At 37.7% G+C, this 25,550-nt stretch overlaps 2 protein-coding genes and 2 long non-coding RNA genes across 6 annotated transcripts in view; 2 read left to right on the top strand and 2 right to left on the bottom strand.

Moving 5' to 3' along the window:
• LOC309490540 (interferon-induced very large GTPase 1-like) overlaps positions 1-25,550 on the bottom strand; it is a 137,417-nt gene that overhangs the window by 68,622 nt on the left and 43,245 nt on the right. The gene's annotated exons all lie outside the window — the stretch shown is intronic.
• The window catches only part of LOC309490842, a 77,425-nt gene continuing 57,378 nt past the window's right edge, over positions 5,504-25,550 (top strand). The window contains exon 1 of the long non-coding RNA XR_014202853.1: positions 5,504-6,175. This is a non-coding gene — a long non-coding RNA (uncharacterized lncRNA). The remainder of the gene's footprint in view (positions 6,176-25,550) is intronic.
• Positions 7,751-9,379, top strand: LOC309490821. Its single transcript, XR_014202837.1, has 4 exons — positions 7,751-7,809; positions 7,910-7,969; positions 8,053-8,150; positions 8,342-9,379. It is a non-coding gene; the product is annotated as an uncharacterized lncRNA (long non-coding RNA).
• Positions 10,375-17,289, bottom strand: LOC309490726 (uncharacterized protein). 2 transcript variants are annotated; one of them, XM_082159948.1, is made up of 7 exons: positions 16,913-17,289; positions 13,681-14,364; positions 12,902-12,947; positions 12,725-12,815; positions 12,112-12,222; positions 11,713-12,024; positions 10,375-11,608 (listed from the first exon to the last, which is right to left on the bottom strand). In XM_082159948.1, the coding sequence occupies exons 1-5, from the start codon at positions 16,936-16,938 to the stop codon at positions 12,191-12,193; spliced, it is 879 nt and encodes a 292-aa protein (XP_082016074.1). In that variant the 5' UTR covers positions 16,939-17,289; the 3' UTR covers positions 10,375-11,608; positions 11,713-12,024; positions 12,112-12,190. The 2 variants fall into 2 exon arrangements, with proteins under 2 accessions (XP_082016074.1, XP_082016073.1); XM_082159947.1 differs by having other exon boundaries at positions 11,713-11,989; positions 16,913-17,288.

Here is a 25,550-nt window from a genome sequence, read left to right as displayed (position 1 = left end):
TTTACATGAGCGATGCATAAAGTGATCAGGTTGATGTGTGTGTTAATATGCCACAAGCTTCAAATTATGATTATTTAAAATGCGCTCACTGCATGAATATTTAGTGTTTCCTGCTGTTTGCGCATACAATTCTCCTACATTGCTGCTTTTCTTTGTTTTAAAGAGCAGACATAATATTGATCTATTTCGGGTTCTGATTAGGAGACGATGAGCACATGAACTGTCGTGCTGCTTATATTTATCAAACATTAAAAACGCCCAAAATAAAGTGTCTGTGGATGAGTATGAAAGATGGACTGATGAAACAACGAAAAATCTAATTCAATCAGATTACTAATGGATTATTTGGTTGTATGTAAACGTAGCCATTGTAAATGATCAATTACTTCTAAAAAAAATTGGCCCTGCAAACATTTTGTCTTTAACTTTTAGGCACTTGAGACCCGGTGCCCAATATGCTTAGGAACCTTTCCAGTTTCTGACTTAGAATTGCATGCCAGCTTTTGTGGAGAAAGGTAATAGTAATAGTGACTCGCAATAAAGCTTAAAGGGATACTGCACCGTTTTTTTCATATTAAACTGTTATTCCCTTAACTAAGACGAGTTGATACATACCTCTCTCGTCTCAGTGCGTGCACTCAATCGCTCTGGCGCGCGGCGACACTTTGATAGGACTTAGCTTAGCCCAGTTCATTCATTAGGGTCCAAACAGAGTTGAAGTTAGAAGTGACCAAACACCTCCACGTTTTCCCTATTTAAATAGTTACACGAGTAGTTACACGACCAAGTATGGTGACACAAAATATAACATGGCGCTTTTCTAAGTGGGTAAAAAGGATAACTATAATGTATGGCGGAATAGCACTTGGGAGCACTTCGACTCGGCGCAGTAATATCATCACTCCTGAAAAATCCTCTCCCTCTCACTTCTGTCATTAGAACCAACGTGACTTTTTACTGCGCCGAGTAGCAAAATGTTGGTAACTTGATGCACCTGAAGGTGCTGATGATTTGCGGAATGAGGTTCACCTGTGATGTGTGTTTTTTTTTTAAAAAACAATCTTTTCGGTGTTTCACAGTACACACTGATGATGGCTTAGGCCGAAACGCGTCTGTGAGGACATAGTAGTAACAGGGATTAAAGTGAGAAATTCTTCTGACTGAAATTTTTTTTTAGGCCAAGTCATATACCTTTTTAAATAGTCGAGACCAATAGCGTTTTAAGGGGATACGTTTTAAACTGCTTTAATATTGCCAGTAGGCGTATCAGTGAACAGTTGCAAAATCAAATGAATAAATAATAAACAGGTTTCTTCACCTAAGTTAGGGCTGCACGATTATTACAAAAATCATAATTGCCGATTATTCCCTTCGAATTGTAATTGCGATTTATTAATTATGATTATCAAAGTTTACATTGAATATATATATAAACAAATTTTGTTTAAACATGTTCTGATTTGCCTATATATATATATATATATATATATATATATATATATATATATATATATATATACATACATACATACATATACACGTATATATTATATAGGCAAATTATAACATGTTTACACAAAATTTGTTAACACACACAAGTATACTTTTCCCCTTTATTTAACATAAATTGTAAGAATATGACTAATAGTAAAGACTAGTAGCCTACTAATAAATAAACATTATGCTAAAGCTATTAAATAGCAGTTCCAAACTAGTTTTTGTTAATACAATGTTGGTATGAGCCACTACAGTCATTTAAAAATATAAAAAATAACACAAAGAAAAATAGTGGCATTTTGGGGTTAATATGGAAATGACAGTTACCATGGTGAATACACAATATTAACAATAACTGTTAATGAAACATGGAAACTGCTCCTGGTGAATAGAATGAAAATCATACCTGCATTACTTTTATTTCGTGTAATTTACAACGTAACGGCGTTGCATGCTCGTAGTTTCTTTTGCACTTTATATACACTTTTAGGCGATACAGCGCGCGCCGCCGCATTTGCGCGTGCAATTGAAGAGTGTGCGCTACGAGAACAGGATAACGGCTGACAGGACAAGAAAGTCCGTCTTTCTGAGGTGAAAAACCTTATTTCAGCGTACACTTATGTCACTGCCTGGCAGTTCCTATTGTGCTAGGTTTTCTGAAGTATAGTCATTATTCGCCTCTCATAACATAACATGCTCTAAACACGCACGCAGAGTGGAAAAGGAGGAGCGGAGGAGAGGGGCGCGGGGAGCAAGGATCACAGCGTAAATTTGAACTATATCGATCGATATATGCGATATAGTCTAAATTCCATATCGCATTTCAAAAATATATCGTTATATCGCCCAGCCCTACCTGCATTAGTGTGTCCACCATAGATATGATGTCTATGGTGTCCACGCCACGGTAACTGCAATTTAGTTCTCTACCTCAGCGCTCAACTGTAGCCTGACATGCACTTTCCGTGAGCGGTAATTGAAAACCCGGAGTGGACCGTAAGCGAAGTGATTACAGAATGCTTAGAGTGGAGAGAGGAACGTGCTTTTGCTCCACTCCAGGCTTTGATCACATCAGGCTCAGCAGGGTGAATACACCTCGTCTTTCCTTAATTTAAGACCTAGGCTATTCAAACTAAAATTAAGACATTTATTACACTATTTGAGAAATGAAAGCCTATTTACGGCCTTAAATTTATGAAAAGTGAATTTAAGACATTAAGGACAGACTGCACTCTGCAATTGACGGAAATCCGTCATAGACTTGCTGCAATTAACGGAAATCCGTCGTAGCGACGGAGAACTTTAATCCCTGTAGTAATAAATGTACGAAAATATGACTTGAGAGTGCGGTTTTTCATCTTTATTTTTGATAAACGTCTTTATTACTCGCACCCATATATTAATTTGGGAGTTGAGCGCGCCTGCTCTTAATACTAGAAAAGTTTGGTATGCCATGAGGGTCTGCAGGAGAAAAGATATTTTGAAGAAAGTTTCAGCTGTTTTTGTCCACATAATAAAAATCAGTGAGGTTTAAAACTCAACTGTATTTTATAATATACCCAAGTCAGATGAAACATTATTTAAAAAAAAAAAAATCCTGTAGAAGAAAGAAAAGTTTGAAATTGCCTAAGTAAATACATATTTTTCTTTTCTTTATTTGAAGTAACATAATAGTACTTCTATATACAGACATTTATACAAGTATACCACTCTATATTAGTGCCAAGAACTGTTGTCCATATATAAAACAGTATATATTTCTAGAGTTGCAGGTGAAATATTTGCTGTGAGCATTGCGCAAGGAGGACCGCCACCACGGTTTATGCAAGAGTGGTGTTACCAGGGCCGGCTCTAGGTTATTTGGTGCCCAAGGCGAGAGTTTAAAGTAGGGGTGGGCGATATGGCAAAAATATCATATCACGACTTTTTTCAGGAAAATCACAATTAACGATTTTATCACGATTCTTTTTATGTTGGTTTGTTACTATTTTGTGACTGAGCATTACAGCCAATCTAATGTCCATATTTTAAAAACAAAGCCTTAGGTAACAAAATAAAAAAATAAAAAAATGGCAGACAGGGGTGAAGAGAAATATATTTGTCATTATTTTCTTTGTTATTAAATATTAAGATCAAAGATACACATTACACATACACAACTTAATATACAAATGAAATAGGCTAAACAGTGCTTTACGTTTTTAGCTACAGTAGGTGTATTTAACAGTAGCATTGAAGAAAGTAATTAAATGAACAAATATGAAAATAAAACAAAACAGACTTCACTGTATAAATTATACATTGATACTTATTAAAGCTACTATTAAAGTTATCAGTCAAGAGCAGTGAGTGATTTTCTCTTTGCATTTTGTTGTTTTATTCAAATTATCATAAATTCAAATTATCATAATTTACTCTCTCAAGTTGTTTTAAACTCGAATAAGTTTCTTTCTTCTGTTGAAAATAAAAGTTATTTGGAAGAATGTGGGTAACCAAACAGTTGATATACCCCAGTGACTACCATAGTATATTTTTCTCCTATGGAAGTCAATGGGGACCAGCTATACTGTTTTGATAGCCACATTCTTCAAAATATTAATATTAGAAAAATATTAGAAACTATTAGAAGGAAATTAAAACAGGTTTGGAACAACATTAGAGTGCGTAAATGAGGAGATAATTTTTATTTTTGGGTGAACTATCCCTTTAAGGACAAGCGGCAGCGTGTTTACTATTGCTACTGCCTCTTTAAGAGCTGCGCGCGACGCGTCTAATATACACGCATTTGACAAGCAGATTTTCTCTCAATTTTCTCAAGTTTGCTTTCACTTTAGACATAACTGACTTTGTTTATGTAAACCTTGTGTGTATTTAACAGTATAGCACAATAAGACTCGAAAGATAACTTTATATATTTCTTCAAAAGCAGATCGTGGAGACATTTTAATCGTCCACGATCAAAAATCGTCATATCACACACCCCTAATTTAAAGCGCTAAAACCAGCTGTCAGATGTTTTCGCGCCACTCCCGGTTGCTGAGCAACGCGCGTGAGTTTGACAGCTGCCTGTCAGAGTGACTCAGTCGTTTTTAGGATCTAGTAAAAGAAATGGACAAATACAAGCAGTGTGTGGACAGTGCACAGTAAAAGTGTACAGCGTGTGCGCAGCTTTCATAATACGATACATTTAATTAACTTTTTATTTTTTTATTTTTTTTTATTTTGCGCCCCGTCCAGCAGATGGCGCCCCAGGCGGCCGCCTGTGTCGCCTGTCGGCAAAGCCGGCCCTGGGTGTTACGAATACCTTGTTACCGGTAACATCAAAAGGGATGGTGTACATGACACAGAGATATCACCACTAATCAAAATGGTAGGTCTGGTTGACTTCATTTCATTAGATACAAGTTCTCTATCCATAAGGAAATTAGTTTGCTGTTATCATGTTATAAAGCCACTGACAAATTGGTTTTGCTTTAAAAATCAGCAGTGAATCATGCAGTTTAATATTTATTAAAGGTAAAATTTTACTTGTAGATTGAAGATGCATCTGACCTGTCCAACTTCACAAAAGAAATCCTGGACTGTGGCTACACTGGACCGATCAACACTGACCACAAGGAAAGCATATTGAGGTATGTCAGACTCAGCACTGAGAAAAAAAGGTTATGGTTCCTTTACATAAGCATCAATACTTAACAGAATTACAATGCCTGCTGAGTTGTAATATGGTACATTTTAAAGCAGATATAGCCAAACACGGCTATGACCGCTTCGCCCAACGATTCAATTTTTCACTACACAACACCCCTAGCAACCACACATAGCAACTTAAAAACATGTTTGATCTCATTGATATTGTTCATTGAAGCTAGAGTATTGTGAGAGATCGAGTAAGCGAGGGTAACTGCATTTACATTAGACATAGCATTTTCCTTCAGGTCAGTCCTATATTCATAAAAAAAAAAAATCAGTCCGCTGTGATCTTCCTTCTCTGTGATCACCATAGACAGTATAAGAAATGGACAGAGTCATCTCATTGGAACTCAATTGAGGCAAGTGAAGCCCATTTTCAGCGATTTTTTTTTTTAGGACTTCCGTTCCTGACGCGCAGACTCAAACTGAGCTTGACGACGTAGATGTGACGTGAGCAACCCGTCTGTCTTCTAGTGGCTGTGGCATGAGAAATCTGAATCATTCCCTTCCGAATCTTGCAGAGACGGAGATCGTGAGTAGGAGGTGTCCATGAGCTAGGAGCAGGAGAAACTTTTGCTAGGTATTCTGATTAATTATTTTGTCATTTTGCCTCTACGTCCCCCCGATTGCGCGCGAGCTTCTCCTCTCTTCAATACGGTAATCTCTCTACTGTGCGACAGAGAGTCGCGTGGTTATGACGCAATCGTTAGCCTATTTTTACAAAAACTGTTTTTACGGGGCCATAATGTAAGCTACAAGGTAATGGAGCATTTTATACATTGTCGTGTTTCTTTAGAAATAAATAATGGACAAATGGAGTCTTCAAACGCCTCAGATGTAAAGTTATTCGCTGTCAAAGTGACGCCAAAATGAATGGGAGTCAATGGGATGCTAACAGCAGGTGAAGTTCTGCTACAAGATGGTGGCACGCGGCCGGCTTCAACTTCCGGTCGACTTCCTTCCCGCTTGGTGATCACACGTTTGAGTCCTTTCAATATAAAAGTCTTCTCTACTGACTGACTCACTCAATAAGACAATCTTTGCCGCCATCTATTGGTGAAATAATGTAACTTCTGTTGCTGTTTTTACGATCAGGAACTATTTTTTCCAGCGGAAGGAAGGCTTTAAGTGATTTTACTTCATGATAGTTGCATAGATAAATATTTTTCTGCTTTAATATTTGCATTGTGTGAAAACCGTTTTCTAAAAGCAATAAGGTACGAGAGGCTGTGCTGTATCAGGAATAAGTCACGGCTGAAGGGGTTGCAGGCACTTAACAGCGCCCTTCAGCCGTGACTTATTCACGATACAGCACATCCTCTTGTACCTTATTACTTACATACACTGTTAGACTTTTCTGTAATTTCTACAGTTATTTACTTTAAATCCCCCAGTATTATACTGCTATTTCTCTTTACAGTAAATAACTGTGATTCCCATTGCATCATGGGAATTTTCTGTGACGTCTAACACCACATACAGAGACTTACTGTATTTTTTAAATTTGCTGTATACTACTGTATTTGACGTAACTGCCTCTCTGGCTGGCACCATTCCATCGTGCTTTTTATTTCCTAATTTTTGCCTTACACCGCGTGTCTACAACGCTATAATAGCCAGAGGCTGTCTATATTGGACACATTGAAGCGACCGGACCTTTAAATGCAAACCTGTTTATCCCTTGTCAGAAATAGCGCGAGCGCTTGGACTCGTATCGGACTACGTCAGAAATATAACGGCCGCGGCGCATCACTACACCTATTTTTTACAGTCTATGCACTACACTGACTGTCTGGGATTTGTCGTGTCGCGTCAGAGCATCCAGTGTAGGTAATGGGGTCTGTCTTTTGTTGGATCGCGACGTTCGTGTCTGGCCCGGGGAAGAGACGGAATTCACTTCACCGAGAGAGAGAGATCAGCAAGCAAGGTAAAAAAAAAACAACATTCTGTGTGTGTTGTCAGGATTGTGCCCAGTTTAACGTATGTTATAACGTTAACGTTAGCCTAACGTTACTCGTCGTCAGCATGGCGGTAACGAACTTTACCATGGTAAACTGAGCTAACGTTTCATTTTACACACTTTGTTAGATTATTGAATTGTCGAGTTAAAATATGCCAACGAGCAACGCGTTTACATTAACAATAAATGTGAATAAACTAATGTGAAATTCTGTTTATAGCCTAATGTTGGCCTACTGATGAGAACCTTTATAGTTTTAGCATTAGTTTGCAAACTATACCATATTATACTTTTTTTTTTAATGGAATTTAATATTTACTTCCATTTTTGTGTTTAAAGGCAACTGCAACAAAGCGCCAATTCGCGCCAGTGACTTCCAGCAAGATTCCAGAGGTAGGCCAGCCCATTTGTGATATATTTTGAGATAAATTTGCTGAAATGATTAGCAATACGCTATGTGAAAATTGCTTTTGAGCCACTGGTGCAGACTAAGTAGCTTACAATATCTTACAATATCTTATAAAATCTCTATAAAATTGGCTAACTTTATATCAAATAAGTGACCTTTGCCTTATGTCTAACTTTATTAGACAGCAAATAAACCAATCAGAAGATGGACCATTGTCTTTGTTCAGTCTCACCAGATTAAATGTATCCAGGTAAGCACTGCAGTAAAACTCTCACTAATTCATTAATACAAAATCTAGCATTCTAAACAACTTAAGTTTATATTTTTGCATTATTTTGATATTTTATTAGCCAGAAGACTCTACCATTGCAGTCCCACCTGACTAGGAAGGTCCTAACATCAGCACGCAGGTGGGTTAACTACTGTAGGAAGGAGAACGATCATCACACAGTGATTTCTTGCATGTATCTTACTGTGTATTTGTCTCAAACAGGTACTCCTTCACTGCAGACAAGCTGAAATGGGCTAAAATCATCGATTTCAGTCGTTCTTTCTATGGATCTCAGCATTTTTGGACAGAATTTAGGATTTGTAAGTATTAAAATTTAATCTGGCATAATTTTATTTAGTTCTTTTGTATGCTATTTTTTGACAAAAGCTGTTTACAAATATATATTCTTAAGTTTTTGTGAAAATAATAATAAAAATTAACAAAAAAAGGAGGTTAAAAATAATGTGACACTAATACTCTCTCTCTCTTTCTCTCTCTCTCTCTCATATAGTGTTGGAACCGGGATCTCCTCTGAAGGACTGAGTACATTTGTGTTTGTGGGCACGCATGCAGACCAGGGAACACTCTGATGTTGTCAATCAAGTTCTGAACAGGAACCAATCTTTGGAGAAGTTCATTTATTCACAAAGGTGGACAAAAACATTGTGTTGGCTTTTTAAAGATTATTTTGATGATGACTTTTACTCCTATGCTGTAGAAAAGATGGAGTAGACAGTCAGACATTGATAATAATAAGAAATGTTTCTTGAGCATCAAAGAGACTTCTTTCAAAAACATTAAGACACTTAAATACTTATTTTGGCCTCCAGTGTACATGAATCCAACAAATTTTTGGAAATAAGTGAAATTATTTTGAAGGTGGGGTTATGTGTCATGTATTGTGAAAAGAACTGTGTTTTGTCCTGTGTTGGACATTTCCTTTTTGAATGCTTAAAAATGTATTTATATTCTGCAGTTTTATGAATGTAATGGTTGATATTTCATTATAATACTTGTATAAGCTAAACAACCAATGACTACATTCATTTAGTCCAGGGTTCACCAATCTCGGTCCTGGAGGGCCGCTGTCCTGCAGAGTTTAGCTCCAACTCCAATTAAACACACCTGAACCAGCTAATCAAGGTCTCATTAGGCATACTAGAAACTTTCAAACAGGTGTGTTGGAGCTGGTTGGAGCTAAACTCTGCAGGACAGCGGCCCTCCAGGACCGAGATTGGTGAACCCTGATTTAGTCAAATGCTAATGTTTTGTTTATGGTTTTATGTATGTTTTCAAAAATGTTTGCAGTGAAGGACAGCACATAATGTGTTAATTTAACACGTTTACACATCTTTGTGTTAACCTCTCTGACATATTTACTTTGTTAAAATCATTAACACAATGAATGAGTTAAAATTAACACAAAAAACATTATCCCTAAACTCACCCATTAATGTGTAAAAATTTCACACATCATTTCCAGCATTGGCATGTTTATTTTGTGATATATATGAAATGTTTTAAATAAAAAAATGGTATTTTGTGATAACTTTGTCTAATTGGTTTGTATGAAAGTAGTACTTATGTAGGATAAAAATAAAATTAATCATATATCAAAATTATCAAATCTAATTTATATTTAGTACAAATAAAAATAATTACAGTAGTGTACTGATTAGCTTCGTTTTTACAGTAATGCACTGTATTACACAAAACTGAAATATGGTTTGGTACTGTAACTCTTAATTACAGTAACTTACTGGCAACAGTGTTGCCAGTAAGTTACTGTAAAAAACCCTTGAAAAGTCTAACAGTGTATCACACTCGCAATTATAGACTTCTTTGGGAGCTATGAGTCTTTCTCATAGGTCTTTCTATATATACAGACTCATACATTATAATTGTTCTTTAAACAAAAAAGGAATTCATTTAAATTATGCAAATAAATGGTATAATTTACTTTGTTGTTTTGAATGCCCTGTTTTTAAATTTGAAGCATTTTAATGTTTTATTTTTGTCTTTATTCTTGTTTTGCCAGAGCTCTTGCTCTACATATTACTACAAAACGCATCCCAATGCTGCTGCAACAACTGCGTGTGGGCCTTGAGATATACGATCTAATCAAAGTCATGCAGAAAAAGCCACAGGAGTGTCATGATCTCTTTATCATAGGATATGATGACAAAGTATGTAGAAATTCTGTTTTGAGCATTTTAGGGGGTTTTTTTGTATTATGTCACAAATTGCAAATGTTGAAATACATTTTCATGCTTTTCTTTTTGGTGTTTAGGTTGACTCCCATTACATTTTATCCCACCTGGCCCCAGAAATGAGCCCAATTGGTCATGGAATTCTTTCAAGATTTCCTACTTGAACTTGAAGGTATGGACTTAAAATGTTTTTATAATGTGCTATGTTATTTGATAAATGTGATAAATAAATGGGAAAAGAACAAAAGCAGCACCAAAGAAAAGAACAAAATATAACAAAATCCTTAATCTAAACCTAATCTAACCAAAGAAAAAGGTAGAAAATAAACCGAAATCTTCGGTGCATCAGCACCCTAACTTAACTACCTAACAAAACAGAAAATACATTAAGTGGCGCTCACTTCTTACCTAGTGTATCTAGACAATCATCTGCTACGGGTGCAGTGTATATCGCGATATACTGACCTGCGTTCTCTTCCCACTATATCAGCTGTTGCCCGATACCTCAGAGCAAATGCAAAGGTAGACCACACAATACAAAGCACATAGCACACAACTCAGTCCGCGGGCAGAGACATGCACAAACTCAGTCCGCTACAGAAAAATCATTTCACTACAGAAAACTCATTCCACTACTAAGAGCTCAGTCCACTACAGAAAACTCATTCCACTACTAAGAGCTCAGTCCACTACAGAAAACTCATTCCACTACAAAGAGCTCAGTCCACTACAGAAAACTCATTCCACTACAAAGAGCTCAGTCCACTACAGAAAACTCATTCCACTACTAAGAGCTCAGTCCACTACAGAAAACTCATTCCACTACAAAGAGCTCAGTCCACTACAGAAAACTCATTCCACTACTAAGAGCTCAGTCCACTACAGAAAACTCATTCCACTACAAAGAGCTCAGTCCACTACAGAAAACTCATTCCACTACAAAGAGCTCAGTTCACTACAGAAAACTCATTCCACTACAAAGAGCTCAGTCCACTACAGAAAACTCATTCCACTACTAAGAGCTCAGTCCACTACAGAAAACTCATTCCACTACTAAGAGCTCAGTCCACTACAGAAAACTCATTCCACTACAAAGAGCTCAGTCCACTACAGAAAACTCATTCCACTACTAAGAGCTCAGTCCACTACAGAAAACTCATTCCACTACTAAGAGCTCAGTCCACTACAGAAAACTCATTCCACTACTAAGAGCTCAGTCCACTACAGAAAACTCATTCCACTACTAAGAGCTCAGTCCACTACAGAAAACTCATTCCACTACTAAGAGCTCAGTCCACTACAGAGAGTACAAATCGCGATCGAGAGAAAGCATGAACGAACACCGCTTGGGCTTTATATATTTATAACATTAAATTTAAAGTTAATTGACAAGCTTGTACGTAGATGTCATAGCCAAAACAAGTGGACTCAACGCAGGGGTTCACTTGATTCTGTAAAGTAGCAAAATCTTCAGGTGACAAGGGGCAAGGTATCTCTGGGACAATGACTCCATGTTCAGAGTCAACAATCTGTGGATTCTGGAAGAATAATTCCTCTGCTTGCAAAATCTGGGAGGGAGGGAGGGAGGGAGGGACAGGCATTGATTACAAGAACAATCACCTTACAAAGTACCATAAGGCAGTATGTTTTATCTATCTTAAGTAATGCATACCTCTGCAAAATCAGGCTCTGACACAGGTGCTTGCAACATCCCAATATTCCAAAGCTGATTCTGTGACAAATTTCCCTCCGTTCGCAAGGGATGACAGTTCCACATCTCTATGAAATGCTGCAAATCTGTGTGTATTCTGGGGATGAAAACATATCTCACACAGAATAGGTGAACAGCATTAGACAGGTCAATTAATCCCTCCTCTTCCAAGCTGTGGAGAACATTGTAGTAACTTGATGTTACAGCAGTCCAAACATCTCTCCATAGCCGTTCCACTCTTAAGGCAGAGAAAAGTGTAAGGTGTTGATTTAACTGCAAAGCATTTTAAAAGTTTACATAATTTTTTTTTTTTTTTAAGTATAAGAAATATACATTAACCATGCTCTCCTATTTAATTACCTCTGGTTATGCACGCTTTTGCCAGCAATAAAGCTGCCACGGCCAGTTCCTCGCACAGTAAACATGCACCGAGCAATGTCTACATTCTCAACCCCTTGGTCTGCTCGTACTCTAAAACAGTCAGAAAGAGCAGTTTGATTATTAGAAGTATTATGTGTGTTGGTTCCAAGTCAAGAGCCTTAAATCTACAACCTAGGGCTGCCCGATGTATTGTTTTAACATCGATATTGCGATGTGCACATCCACGATAGTCACATCACCAAACTCGGCTAAAACAATCTTTATAGCACGGGCAGATCCAGTACCTGATTATGACTGGGTACTATGAGTAATCTGTAAAAAGAGTATCTTACAAAAAAACTTTTTCTTCACAATATTTATGCTCACAGTACATCTGTAAAAAGGGTAAAAACAAAGTTTTTATATGGAAAAGGATCTTATACAGATCTTTTATTAACAATGTTCCTTTGAAAGAAAAGGTTTGTAACATAATGTGGCTCTTTTTCTGGATACCTTATGAAATGTTTAAAACTGTAGTCATAAGATCCCTAATTATCAGTGGGACCATTTTTGTAAAGAATTTGTGAGAAATCAATCTGTATAATGTGCATACCTTGATGGCCATCCATTTTTTCTACTCCATCCATGAAAAACCCAAAAGCTGTTTTGGCTTTGTTATTCCCAGCAACATCCAGGTAAAAGATCTGTTCAGGAGTTGGACACAACAGCTTAATATCGATATGCAAGATATACAAGAGAAATGATGAAGGGTTGATTAATAAATATGTACCTTCCTTGAAAAGCCATCAACAGCCCCAAAAATCACTATGTTGTACCTATAAAAAAAGTCAGTATTCACACATAAAAAAAAAATAAAAAAAATTGATGATCAGTCTCTTCTGCATTTCTTTGATCCAAAATATAGCAAAAACAGTAATATTGTGAAATACTTTGACAATTTAAAATATAAATATTTTTAACATTGTCTTTACTGTCACTTTTGATAAATTTTATGCATCATTGCCGAGTATTAATTTCTTTTTTTGAACAGTAGTGTGTAATGTTACAAAAGATTTTATTTCAAATTAACTGTTCTTTTGAACTTTCTATTCATCAAAGAATACTGAAACAAATTTGTACATAAAGGTTTTCAACACTAATAATGATAAGACATTTTTCTTGAGCATCAACTCATATTAGAATGATTTCTGAAGGATCATGTGACACTGAAGACTGGAGTAATGATGCTGAAAATTCAGCTTTGATCACAGGAATAAATTACACTTTACTGTATATACATATATTCACATAGAAAAAAGTTATTTTCCATTGTAATAATATTTCACAATAATATTGTTTTTTACTGTATTTTGGATCAAATAAATTTAGCTTTGATGAGGCCAAGGGACTTTTTTCTATAATATATTTAAAAAAAACCTACAGATCCCAAACTTTTGGTATGTATAATGAGATTTAGCGATATAACATCAACATCACAAATTACACAAGACAAACGTATGGTAAAGCTATGATTAATATTTAATTAAAAATAAAAGTATTAAAAATGACCTTATCAACTTATGATTCGTGTCTATATGGACAAGAGACAAAGGAGCAGGAACAGAGTATGTACGTCTTGCGACGCATGACAGCTGGACCATCCTTGAAAGTACTCCTGCACCATCCACACGTTGCAAAGACATTTTCACTCTTCTCCATGTAACTCGATGTCCCATTGCTTGTAGAGATCCTTTCACCAGCCTGTATCCCGCATGTGGTGTTCTTCCCTTTATAGATCTAACCTTCTGATCAAGTTCATGATCAGAAAGATCAGAATAGTTGCTCCTAACAGACAGACTTTCCTCTTTCATTCGCCTGTATAAGGTTGATCTTGAAATGCCATGCACTTCAGCCAAAGAGGCCAGAGGTAAGTGCATGCTGAGCAAATCTTGGAGAGTTTCTTTTTGTATGTTTAGTCTGGGACGCCCCACACTTCCACTCCATTCAGGTACAGCTACATTGTCCAACAATGGAGGGACAACACTCTTTGAAAGGTAATTGGCAATAACTTCATTTAACTGTTCTAGAGCATCCACCACACCCTGGGGTATGTCTATATATGATGCTCCAGCTCGAACAAACTGTAACTCCTGACAGCAAACAAAATGGAGATATTCAAAGTCAATGGGATGCCTATTAACAATGCAACCAAGTCTATCCACAGACCTATGCAAAATCTGCCATTGCGTAGTCCTGCAAAGAGAAACAACATTTAAAAACAAAATTAGCTGATGTAACAAATACATAACATTCAGAAGCATATATATTTTAACTGTGCACCAATGGCGATTCTAGGGGGTGGCCTGGGGTGGCCGGGGCCACCCCTGAAAGCTCATTGGCCACCCCTGTGGCCACCCCAGATCTGATAGGTAGGTCAAGTTCGTCCACACAAGAAACGAGAAATGTTGTCAATCAGTGATGACAGCTGATCAGCTGATTTAGGGCCAGTTTCACATTTTTAACTAACACAGTATCGGTCGTACTGAGACTGTGAGAGCTGATTTCTGCTCAGCGGACGTTTGGCCATGCAGGTCAGATGACCCATGAGATAAGAGCACGCGCGCTGCACGGTGCACCTGCTGCTGCTGGTCCGTGAAACAAGAGGACGGTCACACAGTTGCAACAATACAACAACGATAAAAACGCTGGAATCAGTCGATTGAGAGGTATGGTCGGGACCCAACGCAACAGAGTGCGGCACGGGAATATAGATCTGATGGCCGAGTGCGGGCGCGGGCGGTAATGCACTCGTGTGTCGATTCGCGGGAGTCGGGACTCCCGCAAAATAGAATTATCTATAAATTGAACAAATAAAAACGAATAAATTGTCATTCATCTGTTGCACAAAAGCAACAAGAACAACTAAAACAAAATAGAAACGATTTACAGGCCAGAGTCTCTATTTATAACATGTTTGCAGCGTTGAACAATGTAACCAATCACAGACATATGTGTTGATTTCTTGAACGCAATGGCCAATCAGATGCAATTAAGATAGAATTCCCTCACCACTCAAAATGGACTTTTTGTTCAGTGCTGAATTCTGCATACTGGCAAATCATCTATTATATCAAACAAAGTGTAGATAATATGAAAGATTAATTATGCAGCCAGTTTCATTGATAATAACAGAGATTTGTGAGATGGCGATGAACTGAGATGTCAGCTTTTTAGGAATTATTAAGTGAGAAATCCGTCCCGCGCAGGTCTCTAATGTAGACTTTAAAAACAAACCACTAACATTATATTTACATTAACAGTAGCCTAGGCTGCAATCTAGTGTATGTAAACCTTTTTGCAGATAAACACAAATGCATTTTCGGACAAGTTAATGGCCAATGAGTCATATCCCCCACTATGGCAATTAATAACAGACTATAGTAAACACATTTCCTAAATAGGCCTGTGACTGTATCTTACATTTTATGAAATAGTACCATTATTTAAAAATAAAGTTTGCACTTTGTTACTATTATTAAAATCCTCTATTGTTCATAAGAGTTTAAAGGTTTACATAACATTACTTTATAGTATATATGGCCACCCCACTCTAGTTTTGTGTCCCATCTTGGCCACCCCAGTAAAAATGTCCTGGATACGCCACTGCTGTGCACTTAGTTTTTGACTAAATCAAAATTCAGTTAATTGATCACAAATTACAATCACTGTTATTCCTTTACTTAAAGGTACTATGTAACTTTTGGAGTTCTAGAGACATGCAGTTTCGTTAACAGACTCAATGCACTTGTGCTAAATAATCTATCAACTCAATGTTTGATAGAGTTTTCAGAATTATGCAAAATTGCAGATCGTGTCTGTCTGGAAATACATGAAGAAACAGAAGCGTCTTGGAGACGTAGCCACAGTTCTTCTGGATTTAGTCTGTCTCCATTTTTTCTGCTTCTTCATGTAATCCCAGACAGACTCGATGATGGTGAGATCAGATCATACTCGACTGTTGTCAGACTCCTTGTGCATATATAAATCTCACTGAATTATTACAATTAATGGCAAAATTAATGTTTGGAAAAGTAAACTGATATTTCCTTCTGACACACTATAGCAAAATATATAAATAACTGGCTTAAAACTATTTTTTGGGGGTGAAAATATAACGTGCCTATGACTTTAATGGACTGGTGCACCGGAGGAACCTTTTCATAGTTTCTTGAACTAATGGCAGAAGAGTAGGGTCTAAACCAGCACTATTATGAACTACCAGTGACTTTAGTGCACGCTGATTGGCCGAACACACGCAAAACTCTAGCACCCGCTATAAAGATATTCCTTTTGTATGATCACGTATCTGATCGCATCCAACTGCACAGCATCGCTCGGGCATGAATATTTCGCCGACGGTTTAGCATTTTCTATTCCGCCAAGATGGCTGCTCCAAATGGCGTGACGTCACGCGGGACGCCTATATTTTTACTCCAGAACCTAGGCCCAACTCTACGAACATCGAAAATAGTGCCTCTTAACCTTTACGCTGAGAAAATCCAATGTCATCATGAATGTCAGCTCAGCTAGCAACACTGGACATCGATCACACAGCAAACGTTACTAATGGTGGCTCTGGCTGCTAACGTTAGTGTTGGCTAATAGATAAAATCTAGTCAACGGTAACACTAACTACATACTGGTCTAGCCAACGTTAAGTATTTAAATGGGACAGCATAAGAAGAGAGAATCATTCAGTTCACTTGTCACTGCGTTTATGATATTAAATTAGTTATCTTACCCAGTAAACGACCTGTTGCTCGCCATTCTCGCTTCTCTTATCTTCTCGGTGGCAGCAGCAGCGGCGGGAAACCGTAGTGGGCGTGGCCAACTAGTCACTTCAATCGAGGGTGACCAATAGAAAAAGGCCTTTCATCCTGGTTGGTAGAGACCGCCCACTGAGCTACAGCTTCACGTGCAAACAAAACTTTTCAACTTGCAAAACTTTTCAACTTGCAAAACTATTCACCTCGCAAGCAAAATATTTTGACCCGCAAAAAAGACAGCAGAAAAGAGAGCAAAATGTGTGGGTTTGGGATGAAAAGTTCTCGAAGTGCACAAGGAAAAATAAAGGTTTTCAAAAATTTACACGCACTGCAAATAATTCTGTTATCAACTTCTTTATTTTTGAGCCTTAGGAAGACTTTTTTTGCAATATATATATTTTTTAATTACAAAATAATTAGTTTTACTCTCAAACACAATATGTTTGTTTGAATAAAAAAGACACAAAAGAAACTCCATACTACTTCACCTGCTTCCAGTTCATCCCTGCCACAGAGGAAGATTGTGTTCTCGTAATTTACCAGTTTATGCTGGCATCTTCAGTTTGCTGTTTTGAACTTTCTGTTTGGGATTACCTGTGGTCAGACTACTGCTTCTATTAAAGAACTGTGATTGTCACTTTCAGTTTTGAACTTAGGTAAAGTTGGTTTTATATTCGCACATTCACACTTTTTTGCTTAAAAACTGTCTCAATAACAAGCGCAATAAAGCACATTTTTGCAAAACAAAAGCAGCTACATGATCTTTAGGACAAAGATGGTGAACTACAACACTCTCCACAATCGATCAATGGGCAAATATTGTTTTAATGGCATACAAAGTTGCGAATGTCCACTGAATGTCCAATGTAGTGTGGTAAACAGGATAGGGACCGTCTAAAAAGTTCTATTTTTTTTCATTGTGTGCAAACAGACAACTACATTTTTGCAAAGTACAGATGTACCAGCAAATATCTCTCACATTATGTCTTCTAATGCTATTGATTGTACTTTAGCAACAATAAAAAGTGAATTATAATGATTGTATTTAGGAAACCTGCCTCACTATAAATAATGTACATACATAATTTTAGAATAAAATTACATTAATTCACCAAAAGGATTTTTTACTATCCGAAGGTTGTAGCATGTTCCTAGTGACCAGTCTGACTTACTACAGGTGAGATTTTGACAAAGTCCCTTACTGTACGTACAGTTGACAAATATGTTTTTTTAAAAATTACTGTAATTCACCCTAAGTATTTTTTCGTGTTCCAAAGGCTGTAGTGCTTTCCTAGTGACCAGACTGACTTACTACAGGTGAAATTTGGACAAAAACTCCCTTACTGTACGTACAGTTGACAAATACGTTTTTTTAAAAATTACTGTAATTCACCTAAATTTTTTCGTGTTCCAAAGGCTGTAGTGTTTTCCTAGTGACCAGACTGACTTACTACACGTGAAATGTTGACAATACCTCCCTTACTGTACGTACAATTATCAAATAAGTTTATGAAAAAATTACTGTAATTCATCAAAATAATTTTTGCATGTTCCAAAGGTTGTAGTGCTTTCCTACGGACCAGACTGACTTACTACAGGTGGAATTTTGACAAAAACTCCCTTACTGTACATACAGTTGACAAATAAGTTTTTTAAAAAATTACTGTAATTCACCCTAAGTATTTTTTCGTGTTCCAAAGGCTGTAGTGCTTTCCTAAGGACCAGACTGACTTACTACAGGTGACATTTTGACAAAAACTCCCTTACTGTACGTACAGTTCTGAGGTAAAAAAAAAAACTCATAGTTACAACGCGGACTGTTGAGCAGACGCGTCTCAAGCCTATTAGTGATCCAACGCTGCATACTCTTAAAGGTTACGTCCGTGGATCACGGCTGAACGCGTCTTCTCCACACTCACTTACAAACAAACAAACTTATAATATAAATTAGTATTAATATTGATAGCATCACTGGTAGCTTCGTTGCTAACTCACTGTCCATCTGTTAAAATGGCGAATATATCAGATGTAAGTAGTCTACCGTTTGGTGCAGGTGAGGACACATTTGAGCTGCACGCACTGCAGTCTGAGCTGGAAGCTGTTGAGAAACAGATCCACAACCTTTTATTGAGACAGGCCGAGCTGAGAGACCAGTGTTTGGCTCTTGAAACATCACGTGCCGATGCACACAAATCAGTGTTTAACGTTACTAACCCGCTGACTCCGACCGCGTCTACTCCGTGCGTTCCTCAGCATCGGTCGCAATCAGCCATGGTCTCGTTCACTCCGGCTCCAACACGCCACCACGAATCCTGGGTGGTTCCGCAGCGGAAGACGCGAGTCAGGTTTAGACCAAGACTTTCTCCGACCCTCCCGGTTTTCGAGTTATCCACACAAAACCGCTTCTCCCCTCTACGCGAAACAGAACACGATGCTGTGATCATCGGCGATTCCATCGTTCGGCACGTACACGCTACGTTAGGTAAAAGTAAGGTGCAAAGTCACTGCTTTCCTGGTGCTCGTGTTTCTGAAATCGCTGCTCGCGTTCCCGAGATCCTGAACGGTGACGAGCGCGTCGGAACTGTGGTCCTGCACGCGGGAGTGAACGACATCAGGCTGCGCCAGACGGAGATTCTGAAGAAAGACTTCAGGAATCTATTCGATACGGTACGCAGCACATCGCCTGAAACAACGATCATTGTGTCAGGACCGCTTCCCACGTACCGACTAGGGCATGAAAAGTTCAGCAGATTATTTGCGCTAAATGAATGGTTAATGTCATGGTGCAATGAGCAGAAACTGCTCTTTATAAATAATTGGAATCTGTTTTGGGAGCGTCCTAGGCTTTTCCGTGCTGATGGCTTACACCCAAGCAGATTCGGAGCGGCTCTTCTGTCAGATAACATCTCCAAAATGTTAAATACCCTTTGACTAGTAACCAAAAGTCCAAATCATAGTCTCTGCTGCACCAATTCAACTGATATAAATACTAGTGTAGAACATTGCATAGAAACCGTGTCTATTCCTCGTTTAGTGAGATCAAATAATAAATCTAATGCAGGATCTAGGAAAAATCTAATTGTTATTAAAACAGAAAATGTTGCTATTAGTAAACAAAAACTATTTCTAAAGCTAGGTCTTCTAAACATTAGATCACTCACACCTAAGGCAGTTATTGTAAATGAAATAGTCACAGATAATAGCTTCGATGTACTTTGCCTTACTGAAACCTGGCTTAAACCAAATGATTATTTCGGTATTAATGAGTCTACTCCTCCTGGATACTGTTATAAGCATGAGCCCCGTCTGATTGGTCGTGGCGGAGGTGTTGCAACCATTTATAAAGATATTCTAAATGTTACTCAGAAAACGGGTTATAAGTTTATTTCATTTGAAGTACTTGTACTAAATGTTACGCTCTTAGATGTTAGAAAAACATCCCTATTATCTCTAGCCTTGGCTACCGTATATATACCGCCAGGGCCTTACGCTGATTTCCTAAAAGAGTTTGCAGATTTTCTCTCAGACCTATTAGTCAATGTCGATAAAGCATTAATTGTTGGAGATTTTAACATACACGTAGATAATCCAAATGATGCGTTAGGAGCTGCGTTTACAGATTTATTAAATTCATTTGGGGTCAAGCAAAACGTCACCGGACCAACACATCGTCTTAATCATACACTCGATTTAATTATATCACATGGAACCGATCCAACCGATATAGATATCATTCCACAAAGTGATGAAGTCACTGATCACTACATGGTAACTTGCATATTACGTACTGCTGTAATATGTCATGCAGCGCCGCGTTATCGACCAGGCAGAACAATCCTTCCATCCACCATAGATAATTTCTCAAATTGCTTATCTAATTTGTCTCAGCTGCTGCCTGAACCCAAACAAACAGATGAACTAGAAGAACTAACTAGCACTATGAGCACCATTCTCTCTAGAACATTGGATGTGGTTGCACCTATTAAATTAAAAAAGGTCAGAGAGAAAAATAAAGCACCATGGTATAACAATACTACGCATGTTTTAAAGAGAGAAACCCGTATTTTAGAGCGTAAATGGAAACAAACTAATTTAGAGGTCTTTAGAATCGCGTGGAAAGACAGTATGTCACGTTATAAAAAGGCCCTAAAAGCGGCCAGGGTTGAGCACCTCCGCAAACTAATAGAAAACAACCAAAATAATCCAAGGTTTTTATTTAACACCGTGGCTAAACTAACAAATAAACAGACGTCACCCGAACAAAATATCCCGTTACAGTTCAGTAGTAATGATTTCATGAACTTCTTCACTGAGAAAATAGAAAGCATCAGAACCACAATTGTAAACGTTCAATCTTCAATCGCGCCTTATAATTCAGCTTCAATTATCACCCCGCAAGAACAATTACAGTGCTTTACAACTATAGAACAAAAAGAGTTAAATAAACTTATCACTTCATCTAAAACAACAACATGTTTATTAGATCCTATACCAACTAAACTACTGAAAGAAGTGTTACCTGTAGTGGAAGAGCCTCTCCTCAATATTATTAACTCGTCTTTATCTCTAGGTCATGTTCCAAGAACATTTAAACTGGCAGTTATAAAACCTCTCATTAAGAAACCGCAATTAGATCATAATAATCTAGCAAATTATAGACCCATTTCAAATCTTCCATTTATGTCTAAAATATTAGAAAAAGTGGTGTCCGCTCAACTGGGCTCTTTCTTGCAACAAAATGATATCTATGAAAAGTTTCAGTCTGGATTCAGACCGCATCAAAGCACTGAAACTGCGCTCGTTAAAATCACAAATGGTTTACTTTTAGCTTCTGACCAAGGCTGTATCTCAATACTAGTTTTACTTGATCTTAGTGCTGCGTTCGATACTATAGATCACACAATACTCTTAGATCGACTACAAAATTATACTGGTGTTCAAGGACAAGCACTAAGCTGGTTCAAATCATACCTATCTGACCGCTACCATTTTGTCTATTTAAATGGAGAAAAATCGATCATAACTCCAGTAAACTATGGAGTGCCGCAGGGATCTGTATTAGGCCCTCTGTTATTTTCAATATATATGTTGCCACTTGGAAATATTATAAGGAAACATGGAATTAGTTTCCATTGTTATGCTGATGACACTCAAATATATATTTCATCAAGGCCGGATGAAAACGCGAAATTTTCCAAATTGACAGAGTGTGTTAAAGATATAAAAGATTGGATGACGCGTAATTTTCTTTTATTAAATCCAGACAAGACAGAGGTAATACTTATCGGTTCAAAAAACCGCCCACAAAACCTCGCACAATACAACTTTAACATCATAGGATGTCCTGTTACTTTATCCGCTACAGTAAAAGACCTGGGTGTTACACTCGATTGCAACCTGTCTTTTGAAAATCATATTTCATATGTTACAAAAACAGCCTTTTTCCACCTTAAAAACATTGCTAAGCTACGTAATATGCTATCAGTTTCTGATGCAGAAATGTTAGTTCATGCATTCATGACCTCGAGACTGGATTACTGTAATGCCTTATTAGCTGGTTGTCCTGCATCCTCAATAAACAAGCTACAGTTAGTCCAAAATGCCGCCGCTAGAGTTCTTACGAGATCAAGAAAATATGATCATATAACACCGATTTTATCATCACTGCATTGGTTACCTATAAAGTTCCGTATTAATTACAAGGTATTGCTACTGACTTATAAAGCCCTAAACGGCTTAGCTCCAGTCTATTTAACGGATCTTCTATCGCCCTATAATCCATCGCGCTCTTTAAGATCACTAAATTCAAGGCTTTTGGTCATACCTAGGATATTCAGAACCACCAAAGGAGGGAGAGCATTTTCACATTTGGCTCCAAAACTCTGGAATAGTCTTCCTGATACTGTTCGTTGCTCAGACTCGCTCTCTCTCCCAGTTTAAAACTAGATTAAAGTCGCATCTCTTCAGCCAAGCATTCATATAATCCCACAGTTCAAACTACAATCCGGCCTCTAGCTCATAAATGCCAGAGGAGAACTGGCCCCCGACTGAGCCTGGGTTCTCCCAAGGTTTTTTTTCTCCATTAGGTCACCTGATGGAGTTTTAGGACACCATTAGGTCACTTGATGGAGTTTTTCGGTTCCTTGCCACTGTTGCCTTTGGCTTGCTCAGTTGGGGATATTTTGGGGATATTTAATTTAATTTTATCAATCAATAAATTCCTCTTGAAATAAACTTTGTTGTATTATTTAAATTTAATACTGTGAAGCTGCTTTGATACAATCTGTATTGTGAAAAGCGCTATACAAATAAACTTGACTTGACTTGACTTGACTTGACAGTTGACAAATGCGTTTTTTTTTAAATTACTGTAATTCACCCTAAGTATTTTTTCTTGTTCCAAAGGCTGTAGTGCTTTCCTAAGGACCAGACTGACTTACTACAGGTGACATTTTGACAAAAACTCCCTTACTGTACGTACAGTTGACAAATATGTTTTTTTAAAAATTACTGTAATTCACCCTAAGTATTTTTTCGTGTTCCAAAGGCTGTAGTGCTTTCCTAAGGACCAGACTGACTTACTACAGGTGAAATTTTGACAATATCTCCCTTACTGTACGTACAGTTGACATGTTTTTCTTTAATTACTGTAATTCACCCCAAGTATTTTTTCGTGTTCCAAAGGTTGTAGTGCTTTCCTAGTGACCAGACTGACTTACTACAGGTGAAATTTTGACAATATCTCCCTTACTGTACAATTATCAAATGTTTATGTAATGAGCATATTATTACATATGTTTATTACATATGTTTATGAAATAAACTGTAAATCACCTATAGTGTTTTTTTATATATATCCCAAAGGTTGTAGTACTTTCCTAGTGAAAGGACTGACTTATTACAGGTGAAATTGACAAACTCCCTTACTGTACGTACAGTTGACAAATACGTTTTTTTTTTATTACTGTAATTCACCCTAAGTATTTTTTCGGGTTCCAAAGGCTGTAGTGTTTTCCTAAAGACCAGACTGACTTACTACAGGTGAAATTTGGACAAAAAGTCCCTTACTGTGCGTACAGTTGACAAATGTTTTTTTTTTTTAATACTGTAATTCACCCTAAGTATTTTTTCGTGTTCCAAAGGGTGTAGTGCTTTCCTAGTGACCTGACTGACTTACTACAGGTGAAATTTTGACAATACCTCCTTTACTGTACAATTATCAAATATTTTTATGTAATAAACATTATTACATGTGTTTATTACATATGTTTATGTAATAGACTGTAATTCACCTATAGTGTTTTTTATATATATATTCCAAAGATTGTAGTGCTTTCCTAGTGACCACACTGACTTACTCCAGGTGAAATTTTGACAATACCTAATAATACTGTTTTACATAATAATATATATAATAACTGTAATTCACTAAAAGGGGTTTTGTTTGTTTAAGGTTGTAGTACATTAATAGGGGCTACATTATTATTAACAGTAGTGACTGAACCTGTACGGATTGGTGCAGCAAATCTGACAGATAATGAACAACAAGATCATGGAGGCATTCAAGATACTGTACAGTGCACTGTTTTATTTCTATTTGTCACGGTGTGGGTTGCGTGTCTTGTTCCTGTCTGTCATGTGTTCCTCTGTCCTGTCACATGTTTTGCAGTTCCCCGTTATGTTGATTAGTCTTCCCAGGTGTTTTCTCTTAGTCACGCCCCCTTGTTATCTTGTTTAGCTGGTTATTCACTGTATTTATACCCTGTGTCTTGGTTCAGTGTTTGTGGGTTCTTGTCATTTGTGATGTTGTTTTAGTTTGGTTGTTCTGTTCCCTTATCTAAGTCTGTCTTGTTTCAAGTTTATTTAATTATTTAATAAATCTGTTGCTTTTGGATCCTGCTTCCTCCGTTGATTCAACCCTGCATCGTCACAGAAGAACCCACCATACAACGAGGATCCAGCAACAATGATCTCCAGGAATCCTGTAGCACGGATTATGTGTCTCCGTCAGGGAGACCGGAAAATTGAGGAGTACGTACAGGAGTTTATCAATCTGGCAAATGTTACCCCTATTGACCCTATGTGCCTCATGATCTTTTTTAGAGGGGGACTATCAGAGCCACTTGGGTCAACCATGCCACTGCACTCTCCCCACGGCACTTTAGAACTTTATATTAACTTGGCCCTGCAGCTGAGTGATTCGGGATATGCTGTGGGGATCACGGAAGAGAAACGTGGTACTCCCACATTAGCTCTCATTCCAGAGACTGTTCACGTCACTTCTGCTGATCCAGAGACTGTTCACGTCGCTTATGCTGATCCAGAGACTGTTCACGTCGCTTCTGCTGATCCAGAGACTGTTCACGTCGCTTCTGCTGATCCAGAGACTGTTCACGTCGCTTCTGCTGATCCAGAGACTGTTCACGTCGCTTATGCTGATCCAGAGACTGTTCACGTCGCTTCTGCTGATCCAGAGACTGTTCACGTCGCTTCTGCTGATCCAGAGACTGTTCACGTCGCTTCTGCTGATCCAGAGACTGTTCACGTCGCTTCTGCTGATCCAGAGACTGTTCACGTCGCTTCTGCCGATCCAGAGACTGTTCACGTCGCTTC

This window comes from Leuciscus leuciscus (genome assembly GCF_965113295.1).
Source record: "Leuciscus leuciscus genome assembly, chromosome: 2".
Lineage (NCBI taxonomy): Eukaryota > Metazoa > Chordata > Actinopteri > Cypriniformes > Leuciscidae > Leuciscus > Leuciscus leuciscus.
Note: the sequence above shows the minus strand (reverse complement) of the source record. Positions and strands in the feature narration are given on the sequence as shown.

Bases quoted from the DNA above. Each gene is read 5' to 3' on its own strand.
- LOC309490726 (XM_082159948.1), bottom strand. From the start codon at position 16,938: ATGGCGAGCAACAGGTCGTTTACTGG. The intron at 12,816-12,901 runs GTACATATTTAT...ACTCCTGAACAG, and splicing joins TTGATGGCTTTTCAAGGAAG to ATCTTTTACCTGGATGTTGC. The intron at 12,223-12,724 runs GTATGCACATTA...TGACTGTTTTAG, and splicing joins AAAAATGGATGGCCATCAAG to AGTACGAGCAGACCAAGGGG.